Raw genomic sequence first — 15795 nt, 5'->3', positions numbered from 1 at the left:
AAATAAATAAATAAATAAATAAATAATAAATAAAAAATAAAAATACGCAATTTCTGTAAGTTTTGTGGATATTGTATAACTAACTAGGCAACCACCTAAAGTGCGTTGGCAGGAAAAATAAAAGGGTCCAGTAGAACAGGTATTAGTTATGTAAAAATTGGAATTTTGTATTTTAAAACACTAAACTCTTCCACTAAAAAGACAAATGGCTAAATGTTTGTCATCATTTTTGGTAAGTATTAAAGGTAATCAAAGGTATAGAAATATATTCTTATGGGAACTTTTTTTTTTTTTTTTGAAGGTAGGATCTTGCTCTGTTGCCCAGGCTGCAGTGTAGTGGCACAATCATGGCTCACTGTAACCCCAATCTCCTGGGCTCAAGATATTCTCCCACCTCAGTCTCCCCATGGGACCACAGGTGTGTGCCACCATGCCTGGCTAACTTTTAAAAACGTTTTGTACAGATGGGGTCTCGTTATGTTGCTCAAGCTGGTCTTGAGCCCCTGGCCTCAAGTGATCCTCCCACCTTGGCCTCCCAAAGTGCTGAGATTACACGTGTGAGCCACTGTACCTGGCTGACACATGGATTTTAAATCTTTTTTATTTGGGGGCTTGTGAGGAAAAATGGGTAAAAATGAAAGTCTTCAGAGGAAAAATCTGTAATGACCAGGAGGAGGGACAAGTAAAAGGATATTCCAAAAGCAGAATTTGGGTCACACATGATGCTTTATCTTATAATGTTTGACAGATTATCACTAAAGGATATCATAAAAGCTACTGACATTACCAGTGGTTTATACTGAAGACATACAACTGAGATTACTGTAAGATCTCTTAACCCAATTATAAATTTCCAAAATTTCATACTTATTAATGATCAACTCTAAGATATTCACCAACAGCAAGCAGCAGGTAAATGGAATATTAGCATTTAGAAATTCAAAAGATAAAAAGGATTAAGCCCCACTGAATGTTCTACAAATAATACTCTACCAAACAAGATTATTAGTATAGGTCCATCTTATTAAAAAGTGAGGTGCCCAAATCCCCGCTTTATTAGAAGCAAGTACATAATCCAGTGTACTTTCTTAGTTATCTTTGAACTGTACTGCAAATACTATATTCTTTAAACATACCCAACAGGCCTAAGAAGGTACATCTTACTTAAAGGAGAAATTGTGTAAAAAAGGCTCAAATTTTAACATCAGATCCCCATATGTTCCTTATTCACTAACTAGAACTTCGTAGACTACAGGGCTTATTCCCCTCAAACAGGATTCCAGATGGCTTGCACCCAGGTGCCAATGAGCAAGAGCATGGCTTGAAATTAAGCACTGATCCTGTGATCCAATGGAAACTTTGGCTAATTAATCTATGTGGTTTTTTTTGTTTTGTTTTTGTTTTTTGTTTTTGCTAACTTGCTCATTCCAGATATCCTGGAGAGCAATAGAAATGCTCAAAAAATACTTGATGCTCAAAAAGTTAAATGCAACATGTGCATCAAACTGCCCTTCTTAAAGGTTAATGTTTTAAAAAAGAAAAGAAAAAGAATCCAGCCATACTTTTGCCTTTAAATGCGTACTAAAATTATCTATATAGCCAGGTTGCCTCCCAGAGTCAGTGCTTATCTGGAGCACACTAAGCTTCAGAAATCAAGTGCTTATCACTGGAAAAGCAGGAATATAATTTGAAAGAGGTATTTGTAGCATCTCTAATTATGGATGTCCACAACCAAGGTCTTAAATGATTACCAGATACTACTGATTACAGATGGGAGAGCCTTATATAACCACCTCACCTGCCTCAGAAAGAACCAGGGGCACAGAAAGTTACGAAAGCAGCTTAAGCACCTACCAGCATATAGCGTAGAATAGCGCCAAGACCCAAGAAAAACTTACATGGTAACTTACATGGCGGTGGGGATAAGCCATTTCGATTTAAAGTGCCCCCCATTAACACAAAGTTCATCTCCTCAGCTGAACACTGAAAGACTTCAACATATCTGTCCTTCATGTTTTTTTTATGACACTTCTGTGCAGCCATAAATGCTCTGTCCGCAGACTTCATCTGGATAAAGGCATCTCCTGATGGGCGGCCCTGAGTGTGTGGGGGAAGAATAAAAACAAAAGGAGACTGTCTCCTTCAACAAGGAAATGGTTGCTTACAAAACATGCAAAGTGACAATCACCCATAATACAGACATTTTAGCCACAAAATCCGGGTGATGGTGTGATCTGCTGGAACCTGACTTGCATTTCATCATCTGATCAACAGAATGGCCAACAAAACCTTTAAGAAACAGTTTTGAGAGCTCATAGCTGAAAATGAGCCTTTTTCACTTCTGTTAATTAGTATCAGATTTACAAGGGCTTGAAAGGGTCTCCTTGTGACTGCGGTTTCAAAATATAGGATCGTATATAAGTTTTTTTCTCTTCTGAAAAATTCGATTAAATCTCATTCAATTGAGAAAAGCTAGTAACAGAAACAGCACTGGAGCTTTATGTAGCCTCCTACAGGAAACTGAACCGGTATTCTTTTTTGGCTCTCAGTTCAAGTCCATCACTGACCTGCCATATCCCTTTCAATCTTCCCTCATCCCTGAGGCCTAGGTTGGAATGTGGCTTGGGGGCAAGGAATTTGGGAGGTGCAAGGCCAAGTGATGATTTGGGAGAGCTGTATGTATCATCAGCCTTGCTTGGGAGCCCTTCTCTGACTCCTTACAGCTCTACCTTGGTCAAACAGGTATTACTAATAGACATTTTCTATTAGTAATAGCTTGCTAAAATCCCCTATTTCAAACCAAGCCTGTAGATTTGTGTTCCACAGAGGTAGAACGCCTTAGTTTTATTGAGCATGAATATTTTATGGGGGAGAAAAAGACATGATCAGCTTATAGGATTACTTTCTTATTTTATGGTTTTCTCAATAAGTCTCTTAAGGACTGTGAAATTATTACCATGCAAGTTACCATTAGAGTTACCATACCAGGGAAACTAGCAACAAACCCAATCCAAGATGGAAACCTAACATCTTCAAGGCAGCTAAGAGTTTGTGCATCATCTAAATTTTGTGCATCATCTAAGAACCTTTTCCCAAGTGTGATCACGATAGGTCACATGAGTCAAAGAGAGACAAATACTGTTGTTAATCAAAGAGTAATGGCCTCTGGGTTATTAGAAGTGGTGACTCAATAAGAAACCAAGTAATTCCCTGGTGATGCTTAAATGTGGGCAATTTTATTCGAAAGAACTCCTACCAGTGAAGCATGCTGAGAGGGTCAGATAACAAGTTGTGTAATTTAATATTAATATTGACTGAAGATTTAGAATGAGCATGTGCTGATGCAGAAAACTGGTATAGAAGGCAAGGGCTCAGGATGGTTTCTGATTCCTTGTATCCAATGGCACAGGCTTTCCAGTAAGACAAGATTACAGTTATGAAAGTGACCAAATCTCCAAGTGAAAAGGTGAGAAATTAGCAATTTAGGGAAAAAAAAATTCAGTATTTTCAATATAAGCCTACATTCAATCCTTAATCCTCAGAAAACATTTTCAAAAATTAATACAGCTTTGCATTGAATAAAGAGTTCCAGGCCGGGTGCGGCAGCTCACGCCTGTAATCCCAGCACTTTGGGAGGCCAAGGCGGGTAGATCGCCCAAGGTCAGGAGTTCGAGACCAGCCTGGCCAACATGGTGAAATCCTGTCTCTACTAAAAATACCAAAATTAGCCGGGAATGGTGGTGGGCACCTGTAATCCCAGCTACTCGGGAAGCTGAGGCAGGAGAATTGCTTGAACTCAGGAGGCAGAGATTGCAGTGAGCTGAGATTGCTCCACTGCAATCCAGCCTGGATGGCAGAGTGAGACTCTGTCTCAAAAAAAAAAAAAAAAAAAAGTTCCAAAGTTTCAAGTAGAACCACCTGGCTTATGGGTTTGTAGAATTGTATCCTGCTTATGACAGCACAAAATACTGTTAAATTTTCCAGCAAATATAATTTTCTTTAACCAAAAATTAGGTGACAATAAGCTAGGAAATATTTTACATTTGCATATGGAAGAATTCAGTTAGATTTTGATACAGGCTTCTCAGCAACTCATTCATTAATACATTTGAGAGCCTGTTATGATCCACACATACTGTTCTTTCTAGGTGGTGTGGATACAAGTCCTCATTGAGTTTGGTTCCTATTGAATGTAATTTGATGTCTAACATGTATATATTAAATATGAAATAAGCCATTTCTAAATAGTCTATGGATACAAAATGTTCTGGAACAGATATGATTATTTGTTAAAATAAGCATCATCCATGATTGCTGTAACACTACAGCAGAGTTGCAGAGTTGAACAGCCAAAATAAGAAAAATTGTTTCAAGACTGATAATATATGTCGTGCCTACTTGATGCTATCGACAATGTGATGGATATATGTGATGAAGGAATCAAAGCTGAATTTGAATTATTTTACTAATGATAGCATTATTTTCAGTTCATTCTAAAGACCTCTTGTATTTAGTTAAGTCTTTCCTTAAAGACTTAGTGTGTAACTGAGGATTACATACTTTTTAATTAGATGTAAGTGAGACTAATTTTATTTATCAAAGACTAATATCTAATATTAGATATTTCTAATAGATTATCTAATATCTAATATTAGATATTTCTCATATGTAGTGAGAAAAAGCGAATAAGTTTTCCACTAAGTATCTTTCTTACCTGGTGATTCAAAACCATGTGAACCCCATGAGTACGAATATCTGTGGCGAACTCCCCCAGGAAATCCAGGATGTCCTCAATTGTGGCTGCATAGGGAAGACCTCGAAGGCGTATACAGTCTCTAACATTTGTAGGGGGCACAAATTGCTGAGGTAGTACTGGAATAATGGGAGGGGTTGGAAGTGGAATGAGAGGGGCCGAGGAGAATCGATTCAGCACCTGTACTCAAAGCAAAACAGAAGTAATTTAGAGCCGTGCTACTCCCCTGCTTTCTGCAGATCAGCAATGGCATCACTGGGAAGCTCGTTAGAAATGCAGAATCCAGCTCACCCCAGACCTAATAAATATGAATCTTCATCTGAACTAAATCTTCAAGTGATTCACAAGTACATGCAAGTTTGAGAAGTAATGGAGAAAGGGATTCATGCATTCCAGCAGGGAAAGCATGATACTTATTTGTGTCAAATACACGGTGAGGCATACACCACACACAACACAAAACACTTAAACACTTAGTGTCTACCTGTAACAATGTATCACTATCTGTGAGGGACTGTTATCCCTAAAGCTGCCACTTTGTATACAATTCTGAACATATCACTAAATGTGGACTTTTGTAGCAAAAGTAGAAATATATCATTTCACTAAGTACACAGTATTCCCCTCATTACCTTCATACTCCACCTCCAAACCCAAGAAATAGAGAATGACCCAGTAAAAGAATCACAGGCCAAACAATCACTTTGGATTAGATTAAAATATAATGCTGAATAATAGCACAAGACAGAATGGGTGGATATAAAGAACTGAAAAGAATCATTTCTTGACCATAAAGATGAATAGTAGTTTAGTTTCCCTGTGAATTTGAGACTGTGGTAAGACAAAAGATCTTGAATATCTTCTAGATTCATGGAATTCAGCTATCTTGGAAATGGATGATGACAGGTTAGGTGAATTTTAGACAAAAGACTGCCCTTAGGCAACACTCATATTACAAGGCTCTTGTCCACTTTTGTCTCAGTGGTGCCAACTAGTGTCTTGTCCACAAAAGTGTCTTGTCCACTTTTGTCTCACTAGTGCCAACTAGTTCATAATACTAGAAGTCCTTAGGCAAATGCCATCTGTGGCATCTCCAGGTTTTCTGAACAACTTAATCACTCTAGCCTTTAACATCCCATAAATTGACAATATAGAAGAATTAATGAACCCCTCCCCAAAACATGCACTAATTTCCCCACTCACACCCTGCTTAGTTGCTATCTGAGTAAGAGGGGACAAAAATCAAACCGCACCACCAGAGAAATGGCATGAAAAAGAGACAAGAAGACTTTAATAAAAAATTATATAAACAATCCAGACACAGCAAAAACATTAGAAGAACAAGAATAGAAAATTAGTGTAGTAATAAATAAACTCAGGACAGGAAATGGTGAAGCATCTCTTAATACCTGACAATTAAGGGGTTCTCAAATATTTATTGAATAAAATGACTAGTAATGAAGAAAAGACAGTGGAAAAACCTATGACTAGTTCAAAACTTATTAAATAAATCAGGAAGGATGGAGAAGTAGAAAAAATGCACACCCAAAAGCAACTCATAGTAGAATCATAGAGAGGCAGCCTACTCTATTTCCAAACCAACACAGAGTAGCCCAGGCTCTGCAGTAGCTTATTCTAGGCCATGATTTCATAAGACAAATAAAGATCTGAAACCACATCGAGTTTTTTGTCCTGGTTTGGGAAGAATGTGTGTCATGTTTGAAAACTTAAGCACATTTTAGAGATTCAGCACTTAGAACATTTTCAAAAAGGTATAAACTTTTTTTTTGGTAGGGGGAGACAAAGTCTTGCTCGGTCGCCCAGGCTGGAGTGCAGTGCGATCTCGGTTCACTGCAACCTCCGCCTCCAGGGTTCAAGCAATTCTCCTGCCTCAGCCTCCCAAGTAGCTGGGACTAAAGGCGCACACTTCCATGCCTGCCTATTTTTTTTTTGTATTTTCAGCAGAGATGGGGTTTCACCTTGTTGCCCAAGCTGGTTTTGAACTCCTGAGCTCAGGCAATCTGCCCGCCTCGGACTCCCAAAGTGCTAGGATTACAGGTGTGAGCCACTGTGCCTGGCCAGATTTAAATTTTAAATTGTAAGAATGTAGCTAGTTTAGGGTTCAAAAGCACCAGTACAATGGAACACAAAAATAATTTAGAATTTCAACTATACTCATTTTAAGTACAAAAATCATTTTGGCATTCTAGTAGGTAAAAAGGTTCTTAACTTTGCATAATTATTTAAAATCACAACATACAATGGGATGCAGAAGCTACACAAAACTCTGATGAACTCACAGAAATAATTAAGTAAGTATCCTAAATACTTACAAAGCAGGTCTGTGGAATCATTTGTATCACTATTCTACTATGGGACACAAATAGAGCAAGTTGGAAAAGCTATGTAAAGAGCAAGTTGGAAAAGCAGTCTATACCATTTACGCTACAAAGGCAAACTGACCCCTGAAGACATGTTCAGCTGGTAGCTGGTAAGTCAAGAACAGTTGAAAAGCTTGAGATTCTATAAATGGTTTACTGCCTAGATCTTAGTACATTTTGAGGAAGTGATTGCCTCATTTTGTGCCTCAAAAATGCTGAAAGTTGCCAGGCGTGGTGGCTCATGCCTGTAATTCCAGCACTTTGGGAGCCTGAGGTGAGCGATCACCTGAGGTCAGGAGTTCGAGAACAGCCTAGCCAACATGGCGAAACCCCATCTCCATTAAAAATTCAAAACTTAGCTGGGTGTGTTGGCAGGCAGCTGTAATCCCAGCTACTCAAGAGGCCGAGGCAGGACAATCGCTTCAACTGGGGTAGGCGGAGGTTGCAGTGAGCCGAGATTGCGCCACTGCACTCCAGCCTGGGTGACAGACCAAGACTCTATCTCAAACACACACACACACACACACACACACACACACACACACGCTGAAAGCTAGTAAAAACAGGACAGAGCTCACCAGCAGGGTATGAAACTGATGAAATAACATTTGGCAACACATTAAAAAACTTAAAAGCTCACACTCTATATCCAATGCTACAGAAGTCAAATTGATGACAGGTTTATAAGCATTTTACATAGAAATTTCTTCTGGTAAAAAAAAAAATCTAAGTGTACACTAGAGGAATTTCTAGATAAAGTATGCATTTCCATGAGATATTTAAAGATGAAACTTTTCAGACATAGGTAAGCTTTCAAGGTATAGTTTTAAAACAGAATACAAAAATCCGGCTATAGCAGTATCCCATTTCTGTAAAAATACGTAGTATGTTTTGTGTGTGTGTGTACAGGATAACAGCGGCTATCTCTTGGTTATAGAATCAAGACTATTTTCATGCAGTTACACTTTCAGTATTTTGCCAGTTTTATTTTAACATAATGAGCAATGTAGGACTATTTTCAGAGATAAAGAACAGAAATTAATGCAAAGGTACAACATACTCGTTTTTAAAACCAACCTGCTGAACTTCAGCTGCTGTGCTCCTGAAGAGTTCAATGTATCTTTTACCCAACAAGTCTTTATGCTTCCTCAACGCGTTCTGTGCATATTCCTCACAAGCAAAGAGGACAAAAGCATCTCCTGTTGGCCTACCATCTGGGTAGGTGACAAAGAGGATGCCTTCCTTTCCCCCAGTAATAGGGCAATGCTGTCCAAAGAAGGCCACCACTTCTTCAGCTGTGGCCGTGAAAGGGAGCCCCCGCATGCGGACAATGACTTGATTTTCCTTGGAGAGAAACTGGGCTACCTCATTGGAAGTACCTAGGGAAAACAAACATTAGGAAGCAGGGAGAGAAATAGTTAAGACATCAACTTTACCGATTTTAAAGTGATAAAAGTCCCGCCAATGTCTTGAGCTCATAATGAAGACCCACACTCCTACTGAACGCAAAGTAACATTCTAGAAATCAGAATTTTCTAAATTTGAAACTCCTCCCCTTTTTCATAAAACATCCTTCTTAATTTAGGAAGCTGGCAAGACAATTAAATCATGGGCCAATCACTAGTAAGTCATTGTGGTAGTTAAAGGCACAGGTCCTGGAGCCAGAATGCCTGGGTCCAATCTTGGCTTTACTGCTTACTAGGGCATAATCTTAGTCAAGTTCAACTCCATGCCTTACTTTTCTTGTCTGTAAGATTGCCTATGTCATAAATTATGAAAATCAAGTAGGGTAATAGATATAAAGCACTGTGGGTTAAAAAAATCTTTTCCTGATTACTTTTTTGCTCCCAAGAAAACCATCTGCAAGTAAGTTAATTAGTTTTTTTTTTTAATTAAGAAATGTTCAAATATTCTTTTTTTTTTTTTTTGAGACGGAGTCTTGCTCTGTCGCCCAGGCTGGAGTGCAGTGGCGCGATCTCGGCTCACTGCAAGCTCCGCCTCCCGGGTTCACGCCATTCTCCTGCCTCAGCCTCTCCGAGTAGCTGGGACTACAGGCGCCCGCCACCACGCCCGGCTAATTTTTTGTATTTTTAATAGAGAGGGGTTTCACCGTGGTCTCGATCTCCTGACCTCGTGATCCGCCCGCCTCGGCCTCCCAAAGTGCTGGGATTACAAGCGTGAGCCACCGCGCCCGGCCCAAATATTCTTGAGTAAAAAGAATAGTATAATGAAAATATGGGGTACCTACTTTCAATATTGAGCAACATTCTGCCCAACATAAAACATTTTGTACAGTGTTGTCATATAGCAAATACTTAAATGCGTATCTTTGAAACTCATACACTACTAACATTTTCCCTAATAGCAAATTCTTCTTTTTCCTTCTTTTTGAGACACAGCTTCACTCTGTCTCCTAGGCTGGAGTGCAGTGGCACGGTCTCAGCTCACTGCAACCACTGCCACAGAGATTAAAGTTGATTCTCCTGCCTAGGCCACCCGGAGTAGCTGGGATCGATCGCACGCGCGCGCACACACACATACACACACACACACACCCCTCCTGGCTAATCTGTGTATTATTAGTAGAGATGGGGTTTCGCCATACTGGCCAGGCTGGCCTCGAACTCTTGACCACAAGTGATCAGCCTGCCTTGGCCTTCCAAAGTGCTGGGATTAAAGGCATGAGCCACCAAGCCCAGACCCTAATAGCAAATTCTTATCGCAGTGCCCATATACAATGAAATCCCAGAAACGATATAAACATTAATTGACTTTGCCATCTCCAAGCTGCAATGCATCTATTATGAAATGTCAGGATTTAGGTAAAACCACAGCAACCCCAAATATATTTGACCCCAAACAATATCAAACATTGCTTGGGAACTCTGGAAATGCTCCTAAAGTCCTGAATTTTGAAGCCTTAGAGTTTATCTAAAGATGAACTGGAGCAAAAATATACCAGCAGATTTGTTAATAGGATGCTGTTCCTCTAAGTTCTATAGCTGCAAAATTTTCACCCAGGCTCTGTAATGCAGGAATGCAAATGTTCTTTTACACAGTGAAAGTCATCTTCATATAATTTGGCAATAGGTGTCAAATGGCTGTTGAAAAGGTCCAAAATTCTTTGATTCAGCTATCCTGCTTTTAGAGATTTATCCTAATGAATGGCACATACAGAGATTTAAAAATATTTACAACATATTAAAGTCAAAAGTTGGAAATGAGTTCTAAATGCTCAACAGGGATATTTTATTTATTACAGACAGAATCTCACTGTGTTGCTCAGGCCATTCTGAAAATACACTAAGGCTCAAGCAATCCTCCCTGTCTCAGCCTCCCAAGTAGCTGGAATTACAGGCACGAACCATGTGCTCAGCTCCAACAGGGATGTTTCAAAATATTATGGTACATGTAATACTATGTAGCAATTAACATTTAAGAAAATTGAGTAATGTAGGATGATGTTCATAATACATTAAAAGGAAATTATAAAACAGTATGAACGAGCAATAGAAACTTACAAAGTAGATATATGTATAGAAAAAAATCAGACAAAAAGCACAGTCAATGTTTTATGCGTGTTACTTCTTTTAAAGTTATTAATCACTAAATAACTAGATAAAAGCCACATCTGTTCCACCCTCTTTTTAACCATATTACTGTAAATACACATCCAAAAATACTATGAGACCCAAAACTACCATGTTTCTGGTGACTCATGTGTTAAGTTCAGAGAAAAATTAGAAGCACATGTGCAACAATCCCAGCTATTGCAGTGTAGCCGTTTGAAAGCAGTTTTCTGACTCTTTTCAAGAATATCATTTCCTGGCTGGGCACAGGGGCTCAGGCCTGTAAACCCAGCACTTTGGGAGGCTGAGGCAGGAGGATCAATTTGAAGCCAGAGGTTCCAGACCAGCTTGGCCAACATGGTGAAACCCTGTCTCTATTAAAAATACAAAAAATTAGCCAGGCATGGTGGCACACACCTGTAAACCCAGCCACTAGGGAGGCGGAGGCACAAGAATTGCTTGAGCCTGGGAGGCAGAGGTTGCAATGAGCTGAGATTGTGCCACTGTACTCCAGTCTGGGTGACAGAGCGAAACTCTGTCTCCAAAACAAAACAAAACAAAACAAAAAAACCTAGCCTTTCCATATGCATACAACTTCATATCACCTTCTCACCTTCGTATAATACTATTTTTAATCGCTATTTAACTACAGTAAGTTGGCTCAAGCCTTAAGACAAGTGCTGCCGGGCACAGTGGCTCACGCCTGTAATCCCAGCACTTTGGGAGGCTAAGGCGGGCGGATCACGAGATCAGGAGATCGAGACCATCCTGGCTGGCATGGTGAAACCCCATCTCTACTAAAAATACAAAAAATTAGCCGGGCGTGGTGGCGGGCACCTGTAGTCCCAGCTACTTGGGAGGCTGAGGCAGGAGAATGGTGTGAACCCCGGGGGGTGGAGCCTGCAGTGAGCCGAGATCACACCACTGCACTCCAGCCTGGGTGACAGTGAGACTCTATCTCAAAAAAAAAAAAAAGGACAAATGTTATACATTAAGCTCACTGTTATTATTGGAAGCTTCTACCTCTGGGGAAGAAAATCTATTCCCATGTTCCATTAGAAAATAAAAACCATTCATGACCCTATTTATCTACTCTTGCTAAATTTAAGTATGCAAAATTTTTAGATTCTTATTAACTAAAGCCACATTATGTAAAAGGCACTTACCACCGGCAATTTTAAGAAAATCTTCACCTGTTGCTTTGTAAACCTGAGAAAAGACAGAGAAGTTAGTGTTTCTGAGCCTTCCGTCCTATGTTAATTCTCATTCTCGATGTCCAGGGGTTCAGGTTTTGAGGACATACCTCAATATACCGGGTCCCCATGTGATGTTTGTGCCTCTGTAGTGCTAGGTCTCGGTGCTCCTCACTTACAAACCTAACCAGAGCTTCTCCGTTCCTTCGACCCTGAGCATTCAGACAAAGTGCTGCACCTCCCCTTTGAGAATAATAAAACAGACAGCAGGTAGAAAAAAAAAATACAGTGAGGAAAAAAAAAGATAGAAAATCCATTATCCCTTTGGGATTGTTAAGTAAAATAGATATTGAAGAAAACCAACTTGGCAATATTGAGTCCTTTGAAGAATCTTGCAATATCTTGATCTGAAGACTGCCATGGTAAACCTCGTGCCCTGACTACGGTGTTATCATCAATAAGTTCCATCTTGCTGCTGTGGATGAAGCAAAACTTCAGGTTGCATGATAAATGCTAGCAAGTCAGACACCTATTACCCCCTGCAAGACAATTGCCTAGTTACATAGGATGTATTATTTGATGTTCAGATAGACTAGCAATACTACTTGATTTTCCTTATAACCTCAAAAATTATGTGGGTACAACTCAAAGTACTGTTTAGGTGGTTCATTATAGAAAGATGGCTGCCTGTGCAGGCCCAACACAGCTAGCTCACTCAGCAAACTATCTATCTATCAAAGCTGAGGAAGGTCAGGCGTGGTGGCTTATGTCTGTAATCCCAGCACTTTGGGAGGCTGAAGTAGGTGGATCACCTGAGGTCAGGAGTTTGCGACCAGCCCGGCCAACATGGTAAAACCCCGTCTCTACTAAAATTACAAAAATTAGCTGGGCATGGTTGTGTACGCTTATAATCCCAGTTACTTGGGAGGCCGAGGCAGGAGAATCACTTGAACCTGGGAAGTGGAGGCTGCAGTGAGCTGAGATTGTGCCACTGCACTCCAGCCTGGGCAATACAGCAATACTCCATCTCAAAAAAAAAAAAAAAAAAAAAATGCTGAGGAAATGTTTGCTTGGCACCCTCACGTCCTGAAAGTTCCTAGAACCCCAAAAGATAGGTTTGAATTCATTCTCAAATCTAGACAGTATACATGTGGGGTTTAAATCCAGTTTAGCAGCCGAATTTAGGATCAGAATAAAGCTGACAATTAACCCACATGAGGAATGTGTGTGCATGGTAGGAAGTCTGCCATTAAAATATCCCCCAGATCAAACCAGGGAGCCATCCCAGAGAATGTCCATAGAAATGCCTGTGAGTCCCTACACCTTCATGACTCATTTGCAAATCACTTATTATATATTTTGACACCTTTTGATGTCTTATCCCTCCCACGTTCACATTTTCAGTTCTCCTAGGACATTTTCTTAATAAGTCACTTTCTCCACAACTAATCGGCCTCAAAGTCTCTCTCTATGGGCAAAGCTGTCAGAAGTTTCTATTCACTTCAGAGACCAAGCACACACTCAATTCATTAGAGTGATTTACAAACAAACAGGTCTACCTGCGATCACTAACAGACACCACTTCATACTTCTCCCCAGCTATTTCCTTGGCTTTAGAGTAGAAACCTATATAGCCAGGCACAGTGGCTCACACCTGTAATCCCAGCACTTTGGGAGGTCAAGGTGGGTGGATCACGAGGCCAGGAGTTTGAGACCAACCTGGTCAACATGGCAAAATCCCATCTCTACTAAAAATACAAAACTTAGCCAGGCGTGATGGTACACATCTGTAATCCCAGCTACTGGGGAGGCTGAGGCACGAGAATCGCTTGAACCTGGGAGGCGGAGGTTGCAGTGAGCAGAGATCACACCGCGATATTCCAGCCTGGGCTGGAGCAAGTGTCTCAAAAATAAATAAATAAAGTACTTATAGAATGTATGTAAAATTTTATCTCAGTAAAAACTGTGAACTCTATTAAAGCCTACAATTTCTCCTTTGGAAATTTTCTAAGTGAAAGATTGGATAGTTTGGGGAGACCAAAATAACAATCACAGATATGAGCATATAATATACTTAAGGTCAGGGTGACTAAAGATGCCAGCAAGTCATTACATTTTATTCCCAATATCAAGCTCTAAGTAATACAACCTTCTTTTACAGATGACCTAACAGCAAGAAAGGATAGCTAAAAGGATTAGTAAAGTTTCTAAAATATAACAAGAATTAAGAGGCACAATATGAACAAAAACAACTTAAAGGCCGGGCGAGGTGGCTCACGCCTGTAATCCCAGCACTTTGGGAGGCTGAGGCGGGCAGATCACAAGGTCAGGAGATTGAGACCATTCTGGCTAATATGGTGAAATCCTGCCTCTACCGAAACTACAAAAAAATTAGCCGGGCATGGTAGCGGGTGCCTGTAGTCCCAGCTACTCGGGAGGCTGAGGCAGGAAAATGGCATGAACCCGGGAGGCGGAGCTTGCAGTGAACTGAGATTGCGACACTGTACTCCAGCCTGGGTGACAGAGCGAGACTCTGTCTCAAAAACAAACAAACAAACAAGATAAAAAGCTCAAATAAATAGTACTCAAGCACTTACCAAGTCCCACTTTCAAACTTGTAATTCACTCTCTCTGGATCTGAAAACCTGTGATCTAAAAATGAGAACATACAAGTCATCATTTTAGTGATTAGGGAGACAAAGTTGTAGGAGGAGATTTGAGTATAGGTAAGAGAAAAATAGTACGAATTCTGGGACTGCACTACTATAAAAGCAATACTTACTGTAAGGCTCTGAAATCATTGCTAAAATTATATTCCCCATATCTTCAACTTGAGAGGCTCCATATCGAGAGACTGAACTATTCTTCTCAAAATTTAAATCTGTGAGATTAAATTAAGGAAACACTTTGGAAAGGTAAAATCAGGTTACTTCTAAATCAAAATTAAGCCTATACCAAGCCAAGAGGAGGAAGATGGATCTAGCTGAGATTCCTTTAGAAATCTCAGAATGGCTGCCTCCCATCAGTCAGTCATTCAACTTAGGCTCCAACTGCCCTTTTGGGTAAAAGAGCCAAATCAATCCAGTCCTGAGATATTACCAGGAATACAACATTTATTTACCCAGTTGTAGCAAATGAATACTGAGCATTTTCATTTCGTTTTGAATCAAAGTATGCAACAAAGTTAATTAGAATATTTCATCCTCTGAATCTTTACAGCACACACAAGGCAATGACCATGCCGACTTCATGATATGGCGACATTATCAACACTACAAGGTATTAAGTGACTTTTTTTTTTGGCCTAATGTTTGAAATGGACACCACAGTTTATTGATGTGACATTACTTCTACAATGCCACTTCTGCTTAGAAATTCCATTGCAGAACACTTTTGGAGCCCTGCAGGATAGTCCACCTTTGACGACAGCAGATGCTAGTTCTAGACAGCAAATTCTGGAAACAATTCAAGCACTCAGAGCCAACACAGACCAATGTGCTTCTTTACCAAAAGTATGCTCTTTGAAACACATAGCTCAAACTTGGTTTGAGGGTGAAACCAGGGATTCACATGAAGTTTTGCGAATCTCTCTAAAATAAGGATGTATTTCCATCAAATAGAGACATACCTTGAAAATATGGTAGGCTTGGTTCTACACCACTGCATTAAAGTGAATATCACAATGAAGCAAGTCACACAATTTTTTGGGTTTCCCACCACATATAAGTTACGTTTTGACTGTACTGTATTAAGTAGTCAATAGCATTATGTCTTTTAAAAAAAGTACATGCCTTAATTCAAAAATACTTTCAGACGAGCACAGTGGCTCACACCTGTAATCCCAGCACTTTGGGATGTCAAGGCGGGAGGATCGCTTGAGACCAGGAGTTCGAGACCAA

At 39.9% G+C, this 15795-nt stretch overlaps 1 protein-coding gene across 1 annotated transcript in view; it reads right to left on the bottom strand.

Moving 5' to 3' along the window:
- ESRP1 (epithelial splicing regulatory protein 1) overlaps positions 1-15795 on the bottom strand; it is a 57466-nt gene that overhangs the window by 21747 nt on the left and 19924 nt on the right. Inside the window, exons 5-12 of the mRNA XM_032760064.2 lie at positions 14679-14777; positions 14494-14548; positions 12261-12371; positions 12007-12139; positions 11870-11912; positions 8212-8513; positions 4715-4933; positions 1911-2097 (exon numbers count right to left, since the gene is read on the bottom strand). Of these exons, the coding sequence (XP_032615955.1) occupies positions 1911-2097; positions 4715-4933; positions 8212-8513; positions 11870-11912; positions 12007-12139; positions 12261-12371; positions 14494-14548; positions 14679-14777 (1149 nt within the window). The remainder of the gene's footprint in view (positions 1-1910; positions 2098-4714; positions 4934-8211; positions 8514-11869; positions 11913-12006; positions 12140-12260; positions 12372-14493; positions 14549-14678; positions 14778-15795) is intronic.

Source organism: Hylobates moloch, unplaced genomic scaffold (assembly GCF_009828535.3).
Source record: "Hylobates moloch isolate HMO894 unplaced genomic scaffold, HMol_V3 SCAFFOLD_9, whole genome shotgun sequence".
NCBI lineage: Eukaryota > Metazoa > Chordata > Mammalia > Primates > Hylobatidae > Hylobates > Hylobates moloch.
The sequence above is the reverse complement of the archived record's forward strand: the minus strand, read 5'-3'. Positions and strand labels throughout refer to the sequence as shown.